This window comes from Microcaecilia unicolor, chromosome 7 (genome assembly GCF_901765095.1).
Source record: "Microcaecilia unicolor chromosome 7, aMicUni1.1, whole genome shotgun sequence".
Lineage (NCBI taxonomy): Eukaryota > Metazoa > Chordata > Amphibia > Gymnophiona > Siphonopidae > Microcaecilia > Microcaecilia unicolor.
The window spans coordinates 85267309-85292752 of NC_044037.1; the positions used below are offsets into that span (position 1 = coordinate 85267309).

Sequence of the window (25444 nt, forward strand, 5' to 3'; positions counted from 1 at the left end):
CTTTGATTAGCGCGGCGATGGAGCGTCAACGCTTTTGGACCTGGAAACAACTTCATCGCTCCCGAATCATTTAACCACCATGTCCAAAGGAGTGGAGGAGTGAGTTTGGAGTGTATGCTGAAACGGAAGTCGTTTACAGCTGAACCCGTGTCGGCGGTGCACTCCTAAACCTGCAAGAGCTATCAGCTTGGAGTTTTTGGCTCCCATGGAGGTTACATTGAATATCATCTGGAAGGCGCTCCAGGACCTAACGGTGGTAGTAAATAAGTTTGCTTCTGATATAATCTTATTAGTGAGCCACATGGATAATCTAATCGAATCCCTTTGAGAATGAAAATTGATACGGCAAATGAAGTTCTACAGGAGTAGGAAATGGTTAAGATTTTGAAGATGATAATAGACCAGAAAAATCTGAACAAAATGAATATTATTACAGATGATTAATATCGAGATTGTTGTTTTCCCAGAGTTCCGGGTATGACTCCTAAAGTTTTTTCCTCTGAAATGATTCCTCTTAGTATATTTATTCAAAACGAGTGAAGCCTGTGAAACTGGGATTACCTTAATCAGTGGGAATTGGATTAGAGACTCAAGTGTTTGTATTGTTAAATAATTTCTGGTTTTAAAAGAGAAAAAAAATGAAATCAGTTGTATTATTTCCACTAATATTGGACAATAAGTGTGTTTCCAACTAAATAAATTGACTATGCACCGTTTTGGGTTTGAAGAAGCCAACCAGACGATCAATGTGGAATAATGATTCAGATAAATAATAACTGGGGATAATCAGGTTAATACCACATTTTCTTTGTTTACTGTTGTTTAATTGATCTCCTTGTCTTGTTTCACTCTCCCTATTTTGTGGCCTAAGGAAGAGTATAGAATTACATGATTGAAATGATTCTTTGCATTATTTTGTCTGTATTTCAGGCAAGTTATTTTAGTGCTTGTAAATTAAATTGTTATAAATAAAATTAATAAAATACTAGTAGCTCCTGTTATTAAACTAGAATATGGTATACCACTAATTAACCTACATTTGACCCTTTGCTGAATGTGCATTACCTCACCATCATAAACGTGAATACCAGAGTATACTGTTATTTGACATAAAGTCCTTTAGGAAAGGAAAGCATTGTAAGTCATTTGTATCCTGACTTGTGAGAAATGTATAACTCCAGTATATAATGGGTAATCTGGCAGTCAAGAAGTGAAGGAGATTATCACAGAGGCTATAATTATATGTATGCAGCCACTAGTAAAATGTAAAGACTATTGTCTGACTTATTTATAGTTCCAAAGATAATTACCGAAGGTGAAGTATTGAGAATTTTATAAGGTGTTCAAATAGTTTGAAATCATGTAAATTCATAAATATAGCACTATATTTTAAAATGTTTTGCACTGTTAATTAGGATGCTCATGTTCTAGAAGTAATTTGTTTTTCATAAATGAAGTGTGCCTATCTAATGATTTTTTTTTTAAGCAGACCCTGTGTACAGCTGTTTACACAGAAAGCCACAATGATAAAGGTTTAAAGATATGTTTTGAACTGTATGGAGTAAAGCTATAAAGGATTTAGAAGAAATCGCATAGCCATCCCTGGGAAATTTTATGTTGGCACGATGGATTTCTAAATTGTGGTATATACAGTATGTGAGATGGAACGTCTGACAGCAGTGAAAAGGGAGACTTTGCACAGATGGGAACTGGTGTGGACCCCTTTTTGAAATTCTGTTCTGTTGAGGGAAAGGGAGTTTTAGGCCTATTTGTTATAAGGCTGGGGAAGGGAGGGTTGTGGTTGGGGAGGGGAGTTGAGGGGGGGGGACTCTGTGGGGTTAAAATTCTTGTTATTAAAATATGGAGACTGGCTGTGGGGAAACTCGTGCGCTAATCATAGCTCATTGCCCTTTTAGCCAGTGCTTTTTTTGGAGAAAAAGACGGTGCCGGTACTCATTATGGGCGGGTCACAACATATGGCTCCACCCCTATTATAGCCACACGCCTAATACCAGCCATGGTGCATATAAACAGACATCATTGAAAATATTATACTATTGTAGGAGAAAAAAATAATGTGATTTTTTTTCATTATAAATAATTTCTGTAAGCTGTTACAGCTCCAGTATACCAGTGCAAAATGTAAATTCTCAAATTGGACATATTCCAAACACTAAAATGAAAATAAAATGAATTTTTCTACCTTTGTTGTCTGGTGACTTTGTTTTTCTATCCATATTGGTCCTAGTCCCTGATTCTGTAGCTCTCTATCTGTTCTTTTAACTCCGTTCCAGGGCTTCCTTTCCATATATTTCTTACTTTCCTCCTTTCTTCTTCATTTCTTGCCCTACATCCTTAAGTAAATGCTGGGTCCTCCTCCATGGAATTGACTGGAGGAAGGTATAACGTGGATCCAGCTTTTTCCTATTTTCTTCATCCATGTGCAGTTTTTCTCCTCTCTTCCCTTTCCCTCATCTCCATCCATGTACATCTTCTTCTTTTTTCATCCCTCCCCTCCAGGTCCAGTACTTCTCCTCTCTCCTCCCCTCCATCCATGTCCAGCATTTCTGCTCTCTTCCCTCCCCTGTATCCATATAAAGCAATAATTCTCTCTCCCCTATCCTCCATCCAAGTCCAGCATTTCTCCTCTCTCCCCGCTAACTCCTCCATCCATCCATGTCCAGCAATTCTCCTCTATCTCCAGCTCTCCTCTCCAACCATTTCCAGCATTTCTCCTCTCTCCCCTGCCCTCCCCTCACCATCCATGTGCATCTCCTTCCTGTCTTCCCTCCCCTCCATCCATGTCCAGCATGTCTCCTCTCTCCCCTGCCCTCCCCTTCCATGTCCAGTGATTCTCCTCTATCCCCTGTCCTCCACTGCCATCCATGTCCAGCGATTCTCTTCTCTCCCTTTCCCTCCCCTCTCATCCATGTCCGATTCTCCTCTCTCCCCTGCCTGTCCCTTCCATCCATGTCCAGCAAACCTCTCTTCGCTGACCTCACCTCCCATCCATGTCCAGTATGTCTCCTCTCTCCCCTGCCCTCCCCTCTCATCCATGTGCAGCAATTCTCCTCTGCCCCCTGTCCTCCCCTGCCATCCATGTCCAGTGATTCTCCTCTCCCCTGCCCTCCCCTCCCATCCATATCCAGCAATTCTCTCTTCTCTGCCCTCCCCTCCCATCCAGTCCAGCATGTCTCCTCTCTCCTCTGCCCTCCCCTGCCCTCCCCTCCCCTCCTATCCATGTCCAGCCAATTCTCTCTTCCCTGCCTTCCCCTCAAATCCATGTCCAGCGATTCTCCTGCCCTCCATGTCAGCAATTCTCCTCTCTCCCCTGCCCTCTCCCCTCCATGTCCAGCGATTCATTGAAACCCCAGCCCCCCCGCCCTCCCTCAGCTCCCCGACTTTCCTTGAAATCTTTAATTTACCCTAAGCTGCGGCAGGCCAGCAGTCAAAACAGCTGGCAGGCAGGCAGGATTGCCTCATCGCTTCCCGTCCCTCTCAGCGTGTTCCACCCTTGCGGAAAGGAAATTACATCAGAGGAAGGTGGGACGCGCCTGAGAGGGAAGGGAAGCGATGAGGCAAGCCTGCCTGACTGCCTACCAGCTGTTTTTACTGCCGGTTCACCGCAACTTTGGGTAAATTAAAGATTTCAAGGAAAGTCAGGAGCTGAGGGAGGGCGGGGGGGGGGGGAGCACGGGTGCACGAACGAAAGGGAGCGGGCAGGTGAGCTGGACCTCACAAAAAAGGTGCCGGTACGCCATACTGTCATGTACTGGCACAAAAAAAGCACTGCTTTTAGCACAGCTTAGTAAGAAGACCCCATTGAATTATGGTGAGAAAAGAGACAGGATGCAAGAACTGGAATTAAAACATAAACTGGAGTCAGATAGTAAGGTCAGAAAAATGATTTAATTGTCTGAAAATGGAACATTGTGATTACATCCCAGTGTTTTATGACATCTTGTGGTATGTGATCTTCAGAAACATCTTGTCTGGAATCTGAATAACAAGAAATTGAATTAGTTGGAGAGCACACACTAGGAAACAATTGTGCTATGGTTTGTAACTTGGTCAGAGTTTCAAGGGTAGTGGCTGCCCTAGGCAAGCATTCAGCCTTACATCCTACCCCAACCCAATTAACTTTCAGGACCCCTCAAGAAAAAAGATTTTGTGACTACTTCCTTTAAATTCATGGCATCTTGTCAGGAGATACGAGATGTTTTATTGTTGGAAAAATGTGGGATTGTACTTTAGTAAACTCAATTGGTGTATGGAATCCGTTAAACTTCAATAAACATATAAAGTTAAATAAAAATGATTTTGATAATTATATTCAATAATCATCACACAAAAATCTTATAAAAATGCAGATTAAAGTATGTGCTGATGGTTCTTTGAGGTTATGTGGCTGTCAGGATCTATTGTTCTGCTTTGACTTCAGCTGCTCTTTGCTACTCCCAAGAATCTGCCACCCTAGGTGACTGCCTAGTCTTGCCTAATGGTTGGGCTGGTCCTGAACTGGTAAGTTAATGATGTCCTACATTTCTTATAACCTATCAATGATCCCTGTCAGGGGTGTGCAGGTAAATTGTTAACAGGGGGCTCTCTCTCGCCAGCAAAGTAAAAGAGAATTCAGGAGGGGCCCAAGCCCACATTTTGGGATCCATTTGTTAAAGTAGCCATGGAGAACTGGCTCCCAAATTCTTAAAAACTAACAAACGGCTCTCGAGAGCCTGTGAGAGCCTGCTCCAGCACACCACTGCCTGGCATCCTGCAGGTTTGTCACACATTACCGTGGCAACCTCTAATTTTAAAAAATGGAGTATATTCAGATTCTTGCAGTAATTCTCAGAAAATCAGTGAAAGGTTGCAAATTGGCAGAAGCTTCTTCTTCACACAGGACACAGTGAAGATGACACAAGAATATGGTCTCTAGATGATGTGTAAAAAGTCCAAATTTTATATGTAGCTCAAAAGACTTGACATGGCTGTGTTTCGGTCAACTGGCCCTGCCCCAGGAGTGTCTGCAGTCTTTTATGATTGTCTATGGAAGAACCATGTGTCTGGTGATATACTATTGAATAAAACCTTGTATATGAAACTCAATGTTGCAAGCGCAACACTGTGCAAACATCGGCAAATCAAGAATAGCCTTCTCAGTCTCAGAGAAAAAGGCTGAAGAATCGCCTCCTTTAAAACCAGGTATGCACGGCACTGTACAGAGACACGTACACTCCCTAGCTTAGATCGACAGATAGGACAAACCAGGAAAACAAATCAAAGCATTCAAGCTATAACAGAAAGGCTATGACTTGAGAGGATTTAAAATAGGCAATTTAGGTGGGTTAACCTGAGAAGAGTAACTAGACAGCAGAAGAGCAGCCTAGTGGTTTAGAGCACTGGGCTAATACAATACAATACAACACAATTTATTCTTATAGTCCGCAATAACCACCAAGTTGTACGCGGATTACAGAATTAAGAAGTCTAAACAATTCTTGGAGAATTACAAAATGCATAATAAAATTAGCATAATAAAAGTTTCCTAAACAGAAAGGTTTTTTTTTAAATTTCTAAATATACAATAGCTAGTAATAGTTCTTAACTGGACAGGCAAAGAATTCCAAACCCGAGTGGATAAAAATGAAAAAGTGGTAGAGAATACTAAGTTTCAGCAGACATTTTTCAGGCTTGGGAAGTTTGGTTCAAAATACTGCTGTCATTCTTTGTGATCTTGAGCAAGTCACTTAACCATTGCTTCAGGTACAAACGTAGGGGTCCTTTTTCTAAGTTGGGTTAGGAGCTAACATACGCCTAATGCAGCAAAAACTGAAGTATCATGGGACACGCTCCGGTGTCCTGAGGTAACTTATAAATCTGCACATACCAACTGCCACACTAAAAAAATGTTCTACTTTTTAAGGGGGCATGTTAAGGGTGGAGAGCAGCCCTCGATGAGGGGAGGCGCAGATCCCAAAGTGGGGGAGCACATTTTGACCTGCCCACCCGCCCGTTGCTGCCAACGTACATTCCTTGGCTGGCGGGGGTCCCAACCCCCGCCAGCTGAAACATTTGTCCAGTGCTGGTCTCCGCCGCATTGCCTGCCCTGTTCTTCCCCTCATGTCGCATACATACTCATTTTAATGAAACTGAGCATGGGCAAAGTGTCGCACATGCTCAGTTTCACTACAACGAGCATGCACACAACGTGAGGGGAAGAGCAGGGCAGGCAATGTGGCGCGAGAGCTGGAGACCAGCGCTGGACAAACACTTTAGCTGGCGGGGTTGGGGACCCCCACCAGCTAAACCAGGGGTCCTAGAGCCAATTTAGGGGACACAGGCCCCCATGGCCCCCTGTAGCTATGCCACTCGTGGAGAGTAGGTGTTCCTGTGCTAACCAGTTAACACTTCTACATTGTCACAACCAAACTAGTTAGTGCACAGATACCACGAGAACCCTTACTGCCTACAAAATGGGTGGTGATAAGTGCTCATAGAGTAATGCATTAATGGCAGCATTAATGCGCGGCCATAATGCATAAATGCTGCTATAGATCAGCTGTTGAGAGGTTGGTTTAATTATTATATAAGTAGGTAAACGCCGTGGCCATTTTGAAACAGAGAGCAACGAATATGTTTCCAGCTTATGTAGAGGTAACGGAAGATTTTGGATCTATTTTTATATATATAATAAGAAATCCAAAATTATATATATATAATAAGAAATGTGTTAGATGCTTTATGATCTTTTACCCTATAGAAGACGTTTCTTGACACAGCATTCAGTGCGAAACATGATTTCATGTCGAATCAGATGATGTCTCTGAGATGAATAATATTTTAAAATAAAAAAAAAAAGGAACAACGAAATAGTGAAACCCCATATAAGCTAAGTGCTATTTTGACTATAAGATATAATATCGAAGAGTCAATTTAATGGGTAAAAGTTTAAATATTGAGAATATTAAAAATTATGGCTCAATGACGAATACGTGCCCACCATAAAAAAGTGCCTGGCCCATACATATAGCCTGAATGGTGGTGGCATGGTTATCTGAAGGATCCAATATCTAGTACCCTTTGAGAATTGAATAAGGAAAATAATAAGGAAAGTCCGGAGCTGGGTAGTGAGAAAGATATAAAATAGAAAAACGGCATTTTTATGGTTGTGGTAAAAATGGTTTTAACATGCAGAGAAGACCCATGTAAAGGCGTGTCAAGGCCACTTTTTATTGCTGCTTAGTAAAAGGGCCCCTTAGATTGTAAGCCCTCCAGGGACAGGAAAATACTTAGGAGCCCTTTTATAAAAGTGTGGCAAGCCTACCAGAGGCTTGCTGAACAGCCATTCAGCTCCACATGCCATTTCCGGTGTCAGAATTTTTTTTCTTTGAGCAGCAGGGGTACGCCCAGGGGTAATTAGGCAGCACTGCATGATGCCTGGTTACAGCCAGACTATCACAGGAGCCCTTATCACATCCTAAATATGAGGCTGTAATGGCTCCACCAGGAAATGGCCAGGCAAGTGTTTAACTTACTGTATGGCCATTTCCTTCCTTTAAACAAAAAGCCTTTTACCGGCAGTGGTATAAGGGGACCTCTGCACTGGCAAACCTGCGCATTGATACCACCATAGGAACCCTTTTACCACCACTTGGTAAAAGGAGCCCTTAGTGTGCCTGAATGTAACTCACTTTGGTACTACTACTGAAAAAGGTCTGAGCTAAATCCAAATAAATAAACATGAGGAAATACATACTTTTAACTACTGACACTGCCCATCATGAAAGGCAAAGATGGCGGCTTGGTGTTTTAAATCACATGATCTATAATAATATCCAATCAAACAAACTCTTATACTACGGTACTTTAATAAAACGGTTTCCACTCAATGGCACAAACAGGTTCTAATGAATGAAGTTTAACTATCCAAGGTTGCTCTCGTTAAAGAAGTAATCTTTTATGTTCCCCTCTCTGGGGATTTTGATGAACTTGATCAATGACCCAAAAGCATAAAGAAGAAAATAACATATCCTTGGGATATACAATGTTGTACTAAAGATGCCTCCAATTTCTTATGTTCAATAATCCATATTTCAAATGTTCTAGAAGTTTGTCTATGTATAATTTCGCATAAGGGCAGTGAATCGCATATATTGTCCCCACTGAAATCCATGAAGTACTTTGTCTTAACATATAGCTGATATTATCATAAGGATTTACAGATTCACTCAGTTCTTCTGTAATATCACACACACTACATTGTTGAGATTTAAAATTTTCCACCCTTCCCACTCTGTTTATAATCAATTGTGTGATCCCAAACCAACGTTTTTGTTGGATATGGGATCTCTTGTGAATTTGAATTTCAGCTATCAGCTGTTATGAGTTTAGTGTTGCGAAAACATTCATGTACATTGAAAATGTGCCAATATTTCTTAACAGCTCTCATTATGTAAATATTTACAAAACAAAGTTTGACGTCCATTTCAGCTTTGGCAATGAAGCCAGCCTGAAATCTAGATTCAGGCATTTTGGCTGAAAATGCCAGTTCATTTTTGGCTAAAATCAAAGCATCCTCCCCCTACCCTGACCACAAACACAACCACTCTCTACCCACCCTTCACCCCCATTCTACCAGCACTACCCTCTCATCACCTGTGGGCCCTCTCTGGGCCTACCTTAGAAGCCCTGGTGGTCTAGTGGCCTCATCAGGACAGGAGGGATCCCCAGTCACTCTTACCCATTCCAGTAACATAGTCAAAATGGTTTCCATGAGTTCCTGCAGCAGCTTTGCGAGTCTGCCACAGGAGGTCATAGCAGTCATTTTGAGAAGAAGGGACTGGAGATTGCATCTGCCCCAATGAGGCCATCAGACTACCAGGGCTTCTAAGGTAGGCTCAGGGAGGGCTTATGGGTAGTGGAAGGGTAGTGCTTATGGTCAGGGGGAGTGGGAAGCTCTCTGCCGGGGGGGGGTCCAACTGTTTTGGCTTTGTACATAAGTACATAAGTATTGCCACACTGGGACAGACCAAAGGTCCATCAAGACCAGTGTCCTGTTTCCAACAGTGGCCAATCCAGGTCACAAATACCTAGCAAGATCCCCAAAAAGTTCAATACATTTTATGCTGCTTATCCCAGAAATAAGCAGTGAATTTTCCCCAAGTCATATTGTAAGCCACATTGAGCCTGCAAAGAGGTGAGAAAACGTGGGATACAAATACAATAAATAAATAAATAAACAAATAATGGTCTATGGGCTTTTCCTTTAGGAAGCCGTCCAAACCGAGCGGTGAATTTTGGCTGCAGTTTCGGTTTTGGTCACCCTCTACAGTTTAACTCTCAAATTCTCAGTTAACAAGAGCTAGGACTTGGCAGTTAATTGGGGATGGGAAGGGACAAAGCTGACAGTTTGCCTAGGGTACTTTGCACCAGCCCAGCTAAAGCTGCAGAACTTCTCAAGGCCTCCGGGGGCCCAGCTCTCAGCCTTTCTATCACTACCCCTCCCAGATCCAGGCTGTTTTGGATCTGGTATAGTCTGGTATTCCAATACTGTTACAAATCTGCCAAGTTTTTTGGCAGCTGCAGCAGGACTGGAGGTGAATGCATGAAAAGGTTGATAGGTCTGATTTTTGCCAATAAACACAGCAGCTTCAATTCCTTCTTTCCTATATTATTTTGCATTGTTTACAGTACAGGGCCAGCAGCTAAGTCAGGCTGCCAGCAGTTCAGGCAAACCCAAGCAGAGAAAGAGCAGCTAAACAGGCTGCAGACCACATGTTTCAGAATGCAAACTGAAACAAGCTTTGTTACAATAAATCCTATCGCAGCCTATGCTGGAACAACTTCTGGGAAGCAAACGGATCATTGCCCTTGAGTCAAGTTTCAAAGTCTCCTGATGGTAGTTCAAACAGTAACTCATACTTGGAAACAAATGCGAGGGTGAAAGATAATTATAGCAAAATGAGACAAAAAGAGCAAGAAATAAAAAAAAGACAGCAACGCTGCCTACCCAGCTTTAACTCCAAAAAGGTACCCTTTTCTTCTCTCCCCCGCTTAATGAGATTCACCAAGAGCAAATTGATATCTGGTCCTCCTCTGTAAGTACCCTGGAAGAGAAGCTGAGAGAGAGGTTAAGAAAGATAACAAAAAATCCCTTCTAGAAACTTCAAAAGGATAACTAATTTCTCCCTTCTAGAACCTCAAAAGAATAGCTAATTTCTGAGTCTGAAAGGTGTGCCATGCATTGGCCCCAAAAGGGAAGCAATTTAGCTTGTATTATCCAGGTCTTTAATTATTTTTCATTGTCTTCTCTGTACTTTTTCCAGCTTCTTCACATCCTTTATATTGTAATATCAAACTAGGCACAGCCTTGCAAAGAAAGCCTTATCCAGTTATCACAACCTTTATGATCTTTTATTTATATAAGACATGGTAACATAGTAGATGTCGGCAGAAAAAGATCTGCACGGTCCACCCAGTCTGCCCAACAAGATAAACTCACATGTGCCATTTTTTGTGTATACTTTACCTTGATTTGTACCTGTCTTTTTCAGGGCACAGACCGTATAAGTCTGCCCAGCACTATCCCCGCCTCCCGACCACCCGCCCCGCCTCCCACCACGGGCTCTGGCACAGACCGTATTAGTCTGCCCAGCACTATCCCCACCTCCCAACCACCAGCCCTGCCTCCCACCACCGGCTAATCGCCACATTAATCCAGTTGGATATGTGTAACTAAGGATCAACAGAGAGGTCACAGGTGATAACTTTTTATTTAAGCTACACGTCTGCGACTTGCTACCTTCAGCCAGCCGGTTACTGTAGTTTCTTCACTGACCTTATAAAGCTTATCACAGATGTATAAGTCCAACAAAAGGTCTCACCTCCAACTTGTTTGTTAATCCTTATCTCTCGGATATTGTGAGTCTATAGGGGAAATCCTAGAGCTATATATATGTTTCCCTGTTCGTACAAATTTTCAAAATGAAAGCTTTGGAATGATCTTCCACCGTATATACGAAACGAACTTTCTTGTACTTAGAAAAGACCCCAGGTTGGATACAAGTAATTAAAAGGGTTGAGCAAAGTTGCAGTAACTATAACTCAGAACAACAAGAGAAATAAAATTGACAGTAAAACATCAAATCCATTTTAAGTATGATACTCTTGCTTTTTTAATCTTTCCAACCTATTGGAAGTTGGAAAGAATTATTTAAAAGGGGTTAAAAATATCTGTCTGTTTATCTGGGGACAAAATAACCCTAAAAATGGAATGGAATGGGATGAAACTTTGCAAGTGGTAAATCCCAATAAAAAGACACATCAAGTTCAGAAATGGGACAAATTGAACCAAAGGTACAAGGGAAAGGTCCCATTCCCCCCTTCAAAAAGTGACCCAGTGCATTTCTAAAAGAGCGGTTCCAGCTTCTACAGTATTGAAACTTACATACTGTGAAACACAATAGAGTGTTCCTACTTTCAAACCTCTTTTCCATGTTCTCTACTTTCCCAATCCCCCAAATGACCCCACCTATCCCCTGACAACTGCCCTACCGCCCTATAAACTGCCCAACACCCCAAAACTGCCCCACCACACTGTAATTTATTTATTTTTATTACATTTGTACCCTGCACTTTCCCACTCATGGCAGGCTCAATGCAGCTCACATGGGGCAATGGAGGGTTAAGTGACTTGCCCAGAGTCACAATCAGTCCAACCCCCAAAAACCATTCTTTTCCAGCTATCCCACTAAGCTGCAAACTGCCCAATCGCCAAAAACAGTTGCCTGCAACCAGTGCATTTTTCTAGCAAAAGAGGTGCCAGTACTCAAAAGCTAGGCCACCCTACAATAGCCAGACCTCATACAACCAGTCACAGAATCTATGACAAGGCAGAATTAGTGTGTAGAGTCTGAGTTTTTTAATTAAAACTCGGGGTCCATGGGTCAATTTAGCAGACAATGGAAAAGGTGCCAGTACTCAGTACCCCCAAGTACCCCCTCAAAAAAAGCCCTGCCTGCAACTCTCCACGAACCTGCAAACTGATTACACCCCAAAAAATCTTTCCCCGTGGCTGCTCATCACCCTGTAAACTGCCCCCATCTCTAAAAAACTACCTCCTACAAACTGCCTTATCACCCGCAAATTACCCCAAAACTACCCACACAACTGCCCTACCACCCCCCCAAATGCCCCATCCCTAAAATCTACCCCAATTGTCTCATCTCCCCACAAATAGGAACACACCAAAAAACTACCACCTCCACCACCACCCAGCAGCAGCAATCAAGTTCAGGCTCAGTGTTTTATTGCTGTATGTATATTGATATCTCTTTCATTTGACTCTTCCCTGAACTATCCGAAATGGCGCTCTTTCAAATTTGTGTTTTTTAAACTCTATAAATCGCTGACATTTGTCTTTGCCATGAATCGACGATGAATCAAATACTCAGTAAACATAAACATGATATAACTGTGGACTACTATAATTTTAGTGACACTTAGCACTGTTAGTGGATAGCAGTGATATATGTAGCAGTCAATTGTCTTTAGTGGATACATGGTTTAGGAAGAGGGTGTGAGGGTTTTATTGATCAGTTAAAGGAGTGTGGGAACCAAAAATGTTAGGAACCCATCCGCTAAACAAAGGTTAACTTTCTTCCCAAGACCAGGAAAATCAGCTATGCAGGAACAGTAAATCTGGAGGTTATCTGCATCTCACTGAAACAAGAAACAATGAGATCTAATAATATCCAACAAGGGAGAGAGAGAAAGACAGCGAGATGTTAAATAAAGAAGGGGATAGAATCTCCCCCTGAACTACTGCATAAATTACTTGACAAAACCCTTCCTGGACAATGCCTGAACTCGCTCATGAGCCGATGCAAAATGGCTTGCGCTAGAGCCGCACATGGATATCTGAGCACGTGGCTTCTACCACAAGGACAATACCACATCATACAAGAAGCCAACTGCATGCAAATTTCATGCATAGGAAGCCTATGGCAAATGTGGGGGGAGTATGCCAGACCCACGCGCACAAGGTTTTCTGATAAGCATGGCTTCTTGTGCACGTGTCCACACCAAAAGTATCAGCATTGGAGCTGACTCTGTGGGTGCTTGAGGACCCTCAGTATTGAGAAAATTCCTTTTATGTGTCCAGGGAGGGGTTATTTCCATTGGGCTTAGCACCCCCGATAATTTTGAAAAGTTGGCTCCTATGAGTGTCAGCACACATCAGTACCTGTTTTTCTCCACTTAAATATGAGCTTCCCACAAATTGCATTTGAACCTTTTGAGAGGCTCGTATTTAGGCACAGAAGAACAGGGGCCAAGGTGTGCTTTCACTTTCTGTTTTGTTCAGACATGCGCACATGCTTGTTACTTACCCAGTGGCGTACCTAAGGTAGCTGACACCCGGGGCTGGTAATTTTTTAACACCCCCCTCCAAAATCCAGTACTAGGCATACCGAGAATACAAAACACTCAAGACCTATAGAGCAATTCTACCATAGCATAAGCAGTCATTTCTACGAATCACACAAGGAAAAGGAAAGCATCTTAAACACTACAGTGAGCACTAGAACATCAATTCACCTATTGTAAAACGAAACCAGACAGAATAATACAGATCGTCGATCCTGCACAGTCAATGCCAACTGAAAGCCATGTCTTTTTCACAAACACAGATACACCCTAATCCACTATAGAATAAGTAATAATAAACTTTCTATTTAGACAAAAATTAAACTGAACCCCCGATGCCAGACTCTGCATACAATGCAACACCACAGAAAAAGAAAATGTCCCCTAGTACTGTACAAAATATAAAGACAACAGATGTAAAATTTAAAAAACTAACAAATACCAATCACCACTTTACAAATTAACAAATAGAAATAAAACAAATAATATCATTTTATTGGACTAATCATTTAGCTGTCAGAGGCCAAAACCTTCTGCCTCAGGTCAATACAGTATAGTGCTGTTACAGTATCCTATCCTGAGGAAGGGGGTTTTGTTCTCCGAAAGTTAGTCAAAAATGTATTACAATTAGTCCAATAAAAAGATTACCTTATTTACATGTTCTATTATAAACATTTATTAACACAGCTACAATACTACTTTATCCTAAAGCAAAAAAATAAAAATATATATTTTATTTACAGTTTGTTGTCTCTGGTTTCTGTTTTCCTCATCTTCTTTTCACTGTCTTCCTTCCATCCAGCATCTGTCTTCGTTCTCTCTCTGCCATCCAGTGTCTACCCTCTCTGCTGTCCCCTCCATCCAATGTCTGCCCTCTCTCCCATCTACATCTGCCCTCTATCTCTGCCCCTTCCATCCACCATCTGCCCATCTGCCCTCTCTCTCTCCCCCTTCCATTCACTGTCTGCCCTTTCTATCCCTTCCATCCACTGTCTGCCCTTTCTCTCTGCCCCTTCAAACCACCATTTGCCCTCCCTCTCCCATCCATCCAGGGTCTGCCCTCCCTCTTGCTCCCCCTTCCATCCAGGGTCTGTCCCCTCTCTCTCTCTCTCTCTCTCTCTCTCTCTCTGCCCCTTTTTTCAGCCCCCAGTTCCAGCCCCCTTATCCCACCTGCCCCTAGTTCTAGCCCCAGCCCACATCTCCCACCTGCCCCCCTTCCAGACCCCAGTTTCAGCTCCACTATCTCACCAGTCCACAGTTTCAGCCCCAGCCCTTTTCTCCCACCAGTCCTGAGCTTCAGCCCCCAGCCACTTCTCCCTGTCCCCTTTTCAGCACCCAGTTTCAACCCCAGCCCTTTTCTCTCACGTCCCGAGCTTCAGCCCCAGCCACTTCTCCCTGTCCCCTTTTCAGCCCCCAGTTCCAGTACTAGCCCCCTTATCCCACCTACCCTCCTTTTCAGCCCCCAGTTCCAGCCCCCTTCATCCATATGCCTTGTACTAGGGCCCCCCTTTTCAGCCCCAGACCCATTCCACCTGCCCCAGGCATGCCCCATTTTCCCTCATGACCCCTTCTCAGACCCCAGTTCCAGTCCCCTTCTCCCATCTGAGCCCCCCACCTGTCCCGTTCTCCCATCTGAGCCCCCTCTCCCCTCCCTTCCCCACCCCACCCCAGTCCCCTTCTCCCATCTGAGCCCTCCTCCCCTCCCCACCCCACCCACCCCACCCCACCCCAGTCTCCTCCCATCTGAGACCCCCTCCCCACCCCACTCCACCCCACCCCAGTCCCCTTCTCCTATCTGGGTGGGAGCGGCGGGAGCGGAGCACCTCCCCACCCACTGACATCCGGGGCGGACTGCCTCCACCGCCCCACCCTTGGTATGCCTTTAAAGCTTCCTTCAACTTGCATAACAAGACAACACCAGCATTTAAATGTGAAAGAATCCTCTCTGCAAAACCTTCTGTGCCACCCATGACTCTCATGCAAAAATTATCACATTGTGCACAGAAACAAATTGAATGGCATACTCTCTGCATTATACAGAATACCTTAATTAGCTCATTAGCATACATTTTAATACAACCTGTACTCTGTCTTCCCACGCAAGCTCAAACCCTCACTTTGCTCCCAAGGGAAGACAATGCATTACTCAGTGCATACAACCCGTGGTCAGCCTGCAGGAACCCCATGGCTAAGCCTATAGTTGCTTTCTACATTGACCCCTCAGAGAGAACACTAACTTTGCCCTCAACACCGAGATCCCACAACTAGATCTTCAGCAATTGAGCATTTCATGTCAAACGTAGCTGTCAAATTCAGAAGGATGGGAAGATGTACCCTGATCCATCCATTGGTCATCAACAATGATAATAATGCAGTCTCAGTACAGCGGCCATGGCAAAATCCAAATTGAACACTCAAAACAACCTCTAAAGCAGCCCATTCAATCATCTTAGTCAAGAATGGAAGGATGGCAATTGAGTGGTAACTTTCTAACAAACTGGGATCCAGAGAGGGTTTCTTCTGTAAGGAGATATAGGTGTTGGAGAAAATAGCCTCAGACAACAAGGAATTAATAATCCTTGCCAAGACAACTTTAATAATTTCAATAGAGCTGTTATCCAAATCATGTGGGCACAGGTTAAGGAGCCATGTAATGGATCAGGGAACTGTCAGAACTGAAACTCTAACTAAGACATCTGTTGCTCGATTTAGTTACCACACTTATCCAATCCAAAGAGCAAACATTTGGCAAAAACAACTTCACTATCTGCTATAATCTCAATATGATGGAGAAAAAGATCTGAGAGGTCACATGTTTGTGCCACCGGACTGCTCTCTATGGACCATCTCATTCTACTTCATTGGTCAAAAAACTTCATTAGTCAAAAAACTTCCAAAAACTAGCAGATGGGTTTGTCTGGAAGGCTAAAAGTTATGGGGTAAATATGCAGCCAGGCACAGCAAACAGGAAGGGAAATGGGACTTGATATACTGCCTTTCTGTGTTTTTTTAAAAACTACATTCAAAGTGGTTTACATAGTATATACAGGTACCTATTTGCACCTGGGCAATGGAGGGTTAAGTGGCTTGCCCAGAGTCACAGGGGACTGCAGTGGGGAAAAAAAACCAGTCTTGCAGGATCAAAGTCCACTGCACTAATCATAAGTACATATAAGTACATAAATAGTGCCATACTGGGACAGACCAAACGTCCATCAAGCCCAGCATCCTGTTTCCAACAATGGCCAATCCAGGTCACAAATACCTGGCAAAATCCCCAAAAAGTACAAAACATTTTATGCTGCTTATCCCAGAAATAAGCAGTGGATTTCCCTCAAGTCCATTTTAATAATGGTCTATGGACTTTTCCTTTAGGAAGCCGTCCAAACCTTCTTAAAACCCCACTAAGCTAACTGCCTTTACCATTTTTCTCTGGCAACGAATTCCAGAATTTAATTACATGTTGAGGGAAGAAAACTTTTCTCTGATTCATTTTAAATTTACTACTTTGTAGCTTAATTGCATGCCCCCTTGTCCTAGTATTTTTGGAAAGAGTAAACAGATCCTTCACTTCTACCCCTTCCACTTCACTCATTATTTTATTGACCTCTATCATATCTCCCCTCAGCCATCTTTTCTCCAAGCTGAAAAGCCCTAGCTGCTTTAGTCTTTCCTCATAGGGAAGTTGTCCCATTCCTTTTACCATTTTTGACGACCTTCTCTGCACTTTTTCTAATTCCACTATATCTTTTTTGAGATGCGGTGACCAGAATTGAACACAATATTCGAGGTGCGGTCACACCATGGAGTGATACAAAGGCATTAGAATGTCCTCATTTTTGTTTTCCATTCCTTTCCTAATAATACCTAACATTCTATTTGCTTTCTTAGCTGCTGCAGCACACTGAGCAGACGGTTTCAACGTATCATCAACGATGACACCTAGATTCCTTTCTTGGTCCATGACTCCTATCGTGGAAGGTTGCATGACGTAGCTATAATTCGGGTTCCTCTTTCCCACATGCATCACTTTGCACTTGCTCGCATTAAACATCACCTGACATTTAGATGCCCAGTCTTCCAGTCTCGTAAGGTCCTCTTGTAATTTTTCACAATCCTCTTGTGATTTAACGACTTTGAATAACTTTGTGTCATCAGCAAATTTAATTACCTCACTAGTTACTCCCATCTCTAGGTCATTTATAAATATGTTAAAAAGCAGCGGTCCCAGCTCACATTAGGGCATCGCATAACGGAAGAGTTGTGGTATGTCCATTAAGTACTTTAGTTTTGTTGTGTTGCAGAGATCAGACGTTTATGTTGGTTCAGTAAATGACATCGAAAAATAGTGCTGAAAATAATCGCACAGAGCGCTATTCTATAAACAGCGCTCTGAGTTGCATGCCATATCTAGAATAGCACTTAGAGCCAATTTCCTTTGCCAAATTTTGGGTACGCGGATTTACACCTGGTGCATAAGTTAGACTTGGATCCCTAGTATCCAGTAATACTGCATACATCTTTGGTGAATGCCCCTGACCCACCCCTGTCCCTCCCATGGCCACACCCCCTTGTGAGCTGCATGCTATAAGAGTTGTGTGGGGATCATTATATTACAGTACATAGCAAGAAGTAAATGCAAATTGTTGCCAAGTAACGGCTATAATTGATTGTTAGCATCCAATTATTGGTGCCAATGGACTCGTTAGCCAATTTAGTTGCGCACACATCTCAGGATAGTGAGCAACTTAGCGCACGTACATTTGCACGGCATTAATAGAATCCGGGGCAGAATGTCCAATTGTGTGTTTTCAAAAAAAGAAGGGCAGGACAATGGTAAATCCACAAGGTGCCAGAAGGGAGGTCCGAGACAAGAGGTTTATTGATGTAGCGCCAGGCTAGAACAGACCCAACACAGAGCCGTGTTTCTGCCAAGGTTGCCTGCCTCAGGGGGTCACTCACAGAATCTTATAATTTGCTGCCAAATTGTTCAGCGCTGTGCTATCAGAACAGCAGTATGTATATTTCCAAACTTTATCCACCGCAAAAGCTGAAGAAAAAGCTATCTTACTGAAGGTACCAAGCCTTCAAAATGCTGAGAAAGCTGAAGTTCGGTGAGAGGTTGGTACGTTGAAGTAATCATGATTTTTGAATTTAATTCTGAAAACCTCGGGGAAAGAGAGTTATGCCTAGGGATCTAGATAATCGAGGTCTGCTGCAAGACTAAGGATTTGCCAAGGGTGTCTAATAGCCTTGCATCAGCCCCGGTTCCCTTCAATAACTGTTAATCCGTAGAGATGATGAATGACTTCGTGGGGAAAGAATTGCATTCCTCCTGCAATGAGGGGGAGTTTAGTCAGTGTATGTCACAGGCACAGTCAGGGATCCAGATGTATACAGACCGGAATGTGAAGTGACTCCGCAGCTCCGGGACACAGTCCAGACAGACCCTCACTACAAGCTACTCCGCCTTCCACTACTACTACTACTACTATTTAACATTTCTATAGCGCTACAAGGCGTACGCAGCGCTGCACAAACACACAGAAAGAAGTGTCTTTTCGTCCTGTCCCCGCTTATGCAGAAACCTGTGACTTTCCCACTGCTGTCTCCGCCCTCTATGCCTGCGCCTGGGGCTCAGATGCACTAATCTCCAGGAAAGAGGGTGTTCCCTGTTTCAAAGTTCACTCCCTCCCTTCCTCCCCTCCCACAAACTAACTTTGTCTTCACCCGTGGAGGGGTAGAGCCAGTGTTTTTGCCTCCTGGCTTCCCTGTGTAGTTTGTAAGACAGAGGGAGCAGACAGGTGACACTTGCGTGGGTGACACATCCTTTGAGATGGCTGCTCAGAGCAATCAGCAGTATTTCCGCTCGGGCAGCGCCGACTCGGCTGCCTGCATGATGGGGCAAGTGGGAATCAGCAAGGAAGAGGAGGCTGGGGGCAAGGTGAAGAGGAAGAAGGGCTGCAACCCGCTCTGGCTGGCCATGGCCGTCATGTCCATCCTCGCCCTGCAGATTGCCTGCACCACCGGCCTCTTTGTCTACTTCACCATGTCCATCTCCAAGGTGAGTCCGGGGCAGGCGAAAGTTATCAAAATATAATGGGAAGCCTTTCTCTTTGCTCGGTAAGCTCTATCGAGCAGGGACTGTCTCTCCATGCTCAAGTGGGTTTCTGCTGCGGATTCCATCTAATAGGCTTAGCCTACTGCTGGACTTTCCTTGCTTTTGCTAAGGATGACTTTGCCTTTGGAAAACTCATTTCCTTCCTTTTGCACAATTTCCTTGCCCCCTAAATAGTGCAACGTGTAGTTCGTTTGGTGGAAACACAAAGAAATCGAGCTGAAAATCATAGAGAGAAAATTCCGGGCATTCCTGCTTTAATCGTTTTTCTTTCCATTGCATTACTTCCTTAAAAAAATTTAATAATAATAATTTCCTTTTGAAAATCTGGACGTTGAAAAACAACATCCTGAGCTATTTTTTCTATTTAACGGATTTCACCTTTTCATTTCAAAACTCTTATTCGTCATGACAGTAGGGAATTGTTAAAAATAGATATAAAATATATATTTTTAACATGAAAGCGTTACTTTTTCAGATCACCCCTCAAAAAAAAGCCCCATCACTGTGAGATCCATGTTTGAATGGCTTTCTTTTAGCTGCCCTGCTCAGCCTGCTCTGAATTTGGAGAACTGTGAAAGTTTGATTGGAAGAGTGCTTGCTTTGCACGGATTACTTTTTGATTTATTTTCAATGTCTAGGTTTTGGATTTCGCAAAACAGGATTCATGTTGAAGGTTTTGTTGTGTGGAAAGACTAGATATTCAAATAATGCTTTAAGTGAGACAGTGGGAAAAATGAAGTTACCTGTAACAGTGGTCCTCCCTGGACAGCAGGATGTCATCCCCCCCCCCCCCCCCCCCCCCCCCAAGAAAGGACTTCCTTGAGGCAAGAAGGTTGTTCTGTCACTGTACAGGGTGATTCTATTTAGGTTTTCCTGTATGTTATGTTATGTTTGTATTCCGCCTTCCTTGGATATAGACCAACCCAAAGCTATTCACGAAACATAACAATGCAGCATAGAAGTATGTAAACAAACCAAGTACACAAATTAAATAAAAGTATATTTACCTTTAGTAAAAGAAAAAAAAAGAAAGAGAATAGCCAATTAAGATTTCTAATTTGAAGATTTTTAGGTTAAGATGCATTATTAATCAAAAGTCTTTTAGGTTGCTTTGAATATTCTCTAGTTCCCCGTTTGATTATTGAGTTGTTTGATTTTTGTTTTTAATCATTTCCTCCTTGTGGCTGCAGCTATTAGCGTGTCTCGTGCAAAAGTGAAAGCAACCTTCCTTCCAGTCTTTATGTTGGACTGGGAAGTCGGAAAGCAAAAGTCAGATGTTAAAGCAGGGCGATATTCCTGGGCTGCTATGGATTTCACAAACCCTTGCTTCTTCTTAAAAAGCAGGGGATTCTGTTTCTTGCCCCTTGCCAAATGCTGATCTATGTGATTGGAATGATTAGAAAACGGTTTCTGCCACCCATTAATACTTCAGATCCAACAGCCATTATTTGACAGCTGAAGTCTCTGGATAAATTCTGAAATTCTGTGTGCTGAAGCTCTAGTGTTCCTTGGTACCAGGCAGGGAAGAAACTCCAGTGCTGCCCATTTTGATCTCTGTTGACGCCAACGTTCTTCCTGCCACCTTCCTTTGATCTGAGCAATACTCACCATGCCAGTGGTTCTCCTATAAGGAATACTCTGTTGATCCCAGGAATTTTATTTTGTTAGTATCTAGCTCAAACCTTTCAAGTGGTAGCTCAAAGTGACCAAGCATATTTTCCTGTCCCAGAGGTTTTGTAACCTAAATTTGCACCTGAGGAAATAGAGAGTTAGGTGGGTTGCTCAAGGCCACAAGCAACATCAGTGGGATTTCAACCCGGGTCTCTTTAGTTCATAGTCTGCTGCTATAACCACCAGACTACTCCACCATGAGTAGCCAAGTGATTAGAGCCATAGAAATATAGAAAAATGAAGGCAGATAAAGACTATATGGCCTACTCAGCCTGCCCATCCATTCTATCTTCTAACCCTTCCTCTCCCTTAGAGATCCTATGTACTTGCCCAAGCTTTCTGGAATTGAAATACAGTCTTCATCTCCACCACCTCTGTTGAGAGGCTGTTCCACAAATTCACCATCCTTTCTGTGAAGAAGTATTTCCTCAGGTTACTTCTGAGTCTATCCCATTTCATTTTCATCTTACATCCTCTCATTCAAGAGCTTCTATTCAATTGATTCATCTCCTGTGCATTTATGCCATATAGATATTTAGACGTCTCTATCATATCTCTCCTCTTTTGCCTTTCTCCAAAGTATCCATATTGAGATCTTTCAGTCTGTCTCCATTTGCGTAAAGATGAAGACCACTGACCATTTTAGTAGGCGCCCTTGGATTGCCTCCATCCTGTTTGTATCTTTTTGAAGGTGCGGTCTCCAGTATTGTACAAAATACTTCTAATGAGGTCTCACCAGAGACCTCCTTCTTCCTGCTGGCCATTCATCTCCTTATGTACCCGAGCATCCTTCTAGCTTTCACTGTTGTCTTTTGGCCACCATAAGATCATCACATACAATCACACTGTTAAACACTCAGGGCTCAATATTCAGAATGATTTAACCAAACAAGAGCCTCTCCTGCCTGGTTAAATTGTTGTGAATATTGACCCCTGAGTGTTTAACAGTTTGAATCTTGCTTCACATTGGCATATAAGCACATAAGTATTGCCATACTGGGAAAGACCAAAGGTCCATCAAGCCCAGCATCCCGTTTCCAACAGTGGCCAATCCAAGAGTGGAGGAGTAGCCTAGTGGTTAGTGCAGTGGACTTTGATCCTGAGGGACTGAGTTCAATTCCCCCTGCAGCTCCTTGTGACCCTGGGCAAGTTATTTAACCCTCCATTGCCCCTCGTACAAAAATAAGTACCTGAATATGTAAATCACTTTGAATGTAGTTGCAAAAGCCACAGAAAGGTGGTATATCAAGTCCCAATTCCCTCCCCCCCCCCCCCTTTCCCAGGTCACAAATGCCTGGCAAGATCCCCAAAAAGTACAAAACATTCTATACTGCTTATCCCAGAAATAGTGGATTTTCCCCAAGTCCATTTAATAATGGTCTATGGACTTTTTCTTTAGGAAGCTGTCCAAACCTTTTTTAAACTCCACTAAGCTAACCACCTTTACAACTTTCTCTGGCAACGAATTCCAGAGTTTAATTACACGTTGAGTGTTACCTGGTAATACTTTTAAAACAAATAGGAGGAAATATATTTCACTCAATGAATATTTATTTATTTATTTATTTATTTATTTATTTATTTAAAAGTGTGTATTCTGCACTATCGCAAATGTTCTAGGTGGATTACATTTTTTCGTATACATAATATGATAAAACAAATTCAAAACAAACAATTACATGCAAAATAACATTAAGCTCTGAAATGTGTTGACAGAGGATGTGGCTAGAGCTGTTAGCGTATCTGGGTTTATAAAAGGTTTGGACAAATTCCTGGAGGAAAAGTCCATAGTCTGCTATTGAGATAGACATGGGGGCAGCCACTGCTTTCCCTAGAATTGGTAGCATAAGTCTTCCTCCTATTTAGGATTCTGCCAGGTATTTGTGACCTGGATTGGCTACTGCTGGAAGCAGAATACCAGGCTAGATGGACCATCATTCTGCCCCAGTATGGCTATTCTTACGTTCTTATAATTTACCCTTTTTTATCTTGTTCTCCTCATTGCTTTCAGGACCTAAGTTTAGCAACTACACTGTAAGCATCCTATCACACTAAATGACTTGGCACTATCCAAAAGTAGTTTAATTTGATACATACAAGTATCTGTGGCAAAAACTTTCCATATATATTCAGTGCCATTGCCTATTCAGAAAGAGGTGCTTAATCTATTTTATTTCTTTTTAAACACTGGGGCCAGTATTTAAAAAATAAATACTCATCTTTCGGTCTGCATACTGATCTGTCTGCTTTATAATTCAATTTGACACAACCACAGGCCCAGATAAAAATCCTTTATTGACTGACCCAACATGGCTGTGTTTTGGCAATGCCTGCATCAGGGGTTATGATTTCTCTGGAAAGCAACTATCTCTGCCACACTTATGAAGTTCAAAAAATTCATTTATACTCAGAATACCAGTTGCTCAGAACTACGTGAAACTCTGATAACAGCTGCTCTGCAGCAGTGCGTACAGAGCGGCTGTTATCAGAAGGCCATACTGTTCTGAGCAACTGGTATTTCGAACATACATGCGTTTTTTGGATTTCATGAGTGTGGTAGAGATATTTGCTTTCCAGTGAGACCACCAACTGGTATTTCAAACACATATGTTTTTTGGATTTCATGAGTTTGGCAGAGACATTTGCTTTCCAGCAAGACCACGACCCTTGATGCAGGCATTGTGCTGAAACACGGCTGTGTCGGGTCAGTCAATAAAGGATTTTTATCTGGACCTGAGGTTGTGTCTTCGTTTGGGCCACCTTCACTTCCTTTGGTTTTCTTGTATGATCTACAGAGATTGTGTTGGTGTTATAATTCAATTTAGCAGAGCCACTCCAGGACCACACTGGCTTCCACTCAGTATCAGTATGTGAAGGAATGCTTCCTGTCTTGCGATCTAACTTTTGTAAGGGCGTGTCACTTAGCAGTCACATTCCATTGAAGTACCTGACCTTGCTGGTGGCATGAATAAGGCAACCTGAAAACTAGGTTAGTGTCACATCAGATCAGGGAGACCTGATCAGCAGGTTTGAAATGGCATACTTTATGTTATGATGACATGAGATTTTCTGAACTCACCTACCTAATAGTTTGCTCACGTGCACATTAAGCCAGCTAGTAAATAGTTGACCTAGATTTTGGTGGTAATTGATGGGTGGATATGTTTACTGGCACTTGCCCTTATTCAGTGCTAGATGTGAGTCAGACTGTTGGGGAGTATCAGTGTCTGTCCTTCTGCTTCTCTGCAGATGTTTGGCTTGGAGTAATGATGAGACAGCAAAGCATTTCTATTGACTTTATTCAGACCCAGACATGTTGCCCACATCTGTGCTGTAGTGGCACAGAGGATGTCTTTAGACTGACCCAGGAGGCAGAGGCTGTTCAGAAAGGAAAAGGAATGGCTGTTATGAGCTAACTAAGCATCTTTAAGGTCAATTTACTCCAATAACCAATGCAAACAGGGAAAACCCATGGTAGAAAGTTTAATCACAAGAAGAGATGTGGCAATAGAAGAAAAAAGAATTATTGAGGGGTAAAAGGAAAGATGTTTAGTTCTGGGAAAGTTAAAGATTCAAGGGTCACCACAGCTGAGATGTTTCATCAGGGGTCCCCAAACCTTTTCAGTTCACGGCACCCCCCCCCCCCCCCGGCCACATGGGTCTCCGCACCCCTAGCCACATGGGTCTCTACACCCTCCCCCCAGCCACATGGGTCTCCGCACACAGACACCCCCCCCCCCCACCACCACCACCACATAGGTCTCCCTTTCCCTGCAGCCCTCTGCCTTACCCAAATCCAGCATCACTCGCTACCTTCCTTCCTGCAGGTCCAGGATCGCTGCCACTTCCTTCTCTTTCCTCCACTGCCGCTACAGTGCTCGCAGCTTATATTTTTGGGCCGTCCACGATTCACACAGGCACTCCGGGGCCTTCCCAGTCTGCCGCGTCCGGCCCTCTCCGATGCAACTTCCTGTTGTGAGGGCCCGACGCAGCACAGGGAAGTCCCCGCAGTGCCTGTGTGAATTGTGGACGGCCCGAAAATCTAAGCTGTGAGCACTGCAGCGGTGGCAGGGGAAGAAGCAGGAAGCGGCAGATGCTGGACCTTTAGGAGGGAAAAGTAGGGAACAAAGCGCCGAAGCACCCCTTCGCTGCGGTGCACAGTTTGGCAACCGCCGTGTTACATGGACATACACAGCAATGGTTCCAGCTGTGAACAACCAAGCTATA

At 43.1% G+C, this 25444-nt stretch overlaps 1 protein-coding gene across 1 annotated transcript in view; it reads left to right on the plus strand.

Moving 5' to 3' along the window:
- Window positions 1-19177: 19177 nt before the first annotated feature.
- LOC115474252 (tumor necrosis factor ligand superfamily member 10-like) overlaps window positions 19178-25444 on the plus strand; it is a 38715-nt gene continuing 32448 nt past the window's right edge. Inside the window, exon 1 of the mRNA XM_030209637.1 lies at window positions 19178-19489. Coding sequence (XP_030065497.1) covers window positions 19262-19489 — 228 coding nt within the window. The 5' untranslated portion in view covers window positions 19178-19261. The remainder of the gene's footprint in view (window positions 19490-25444) is intronic.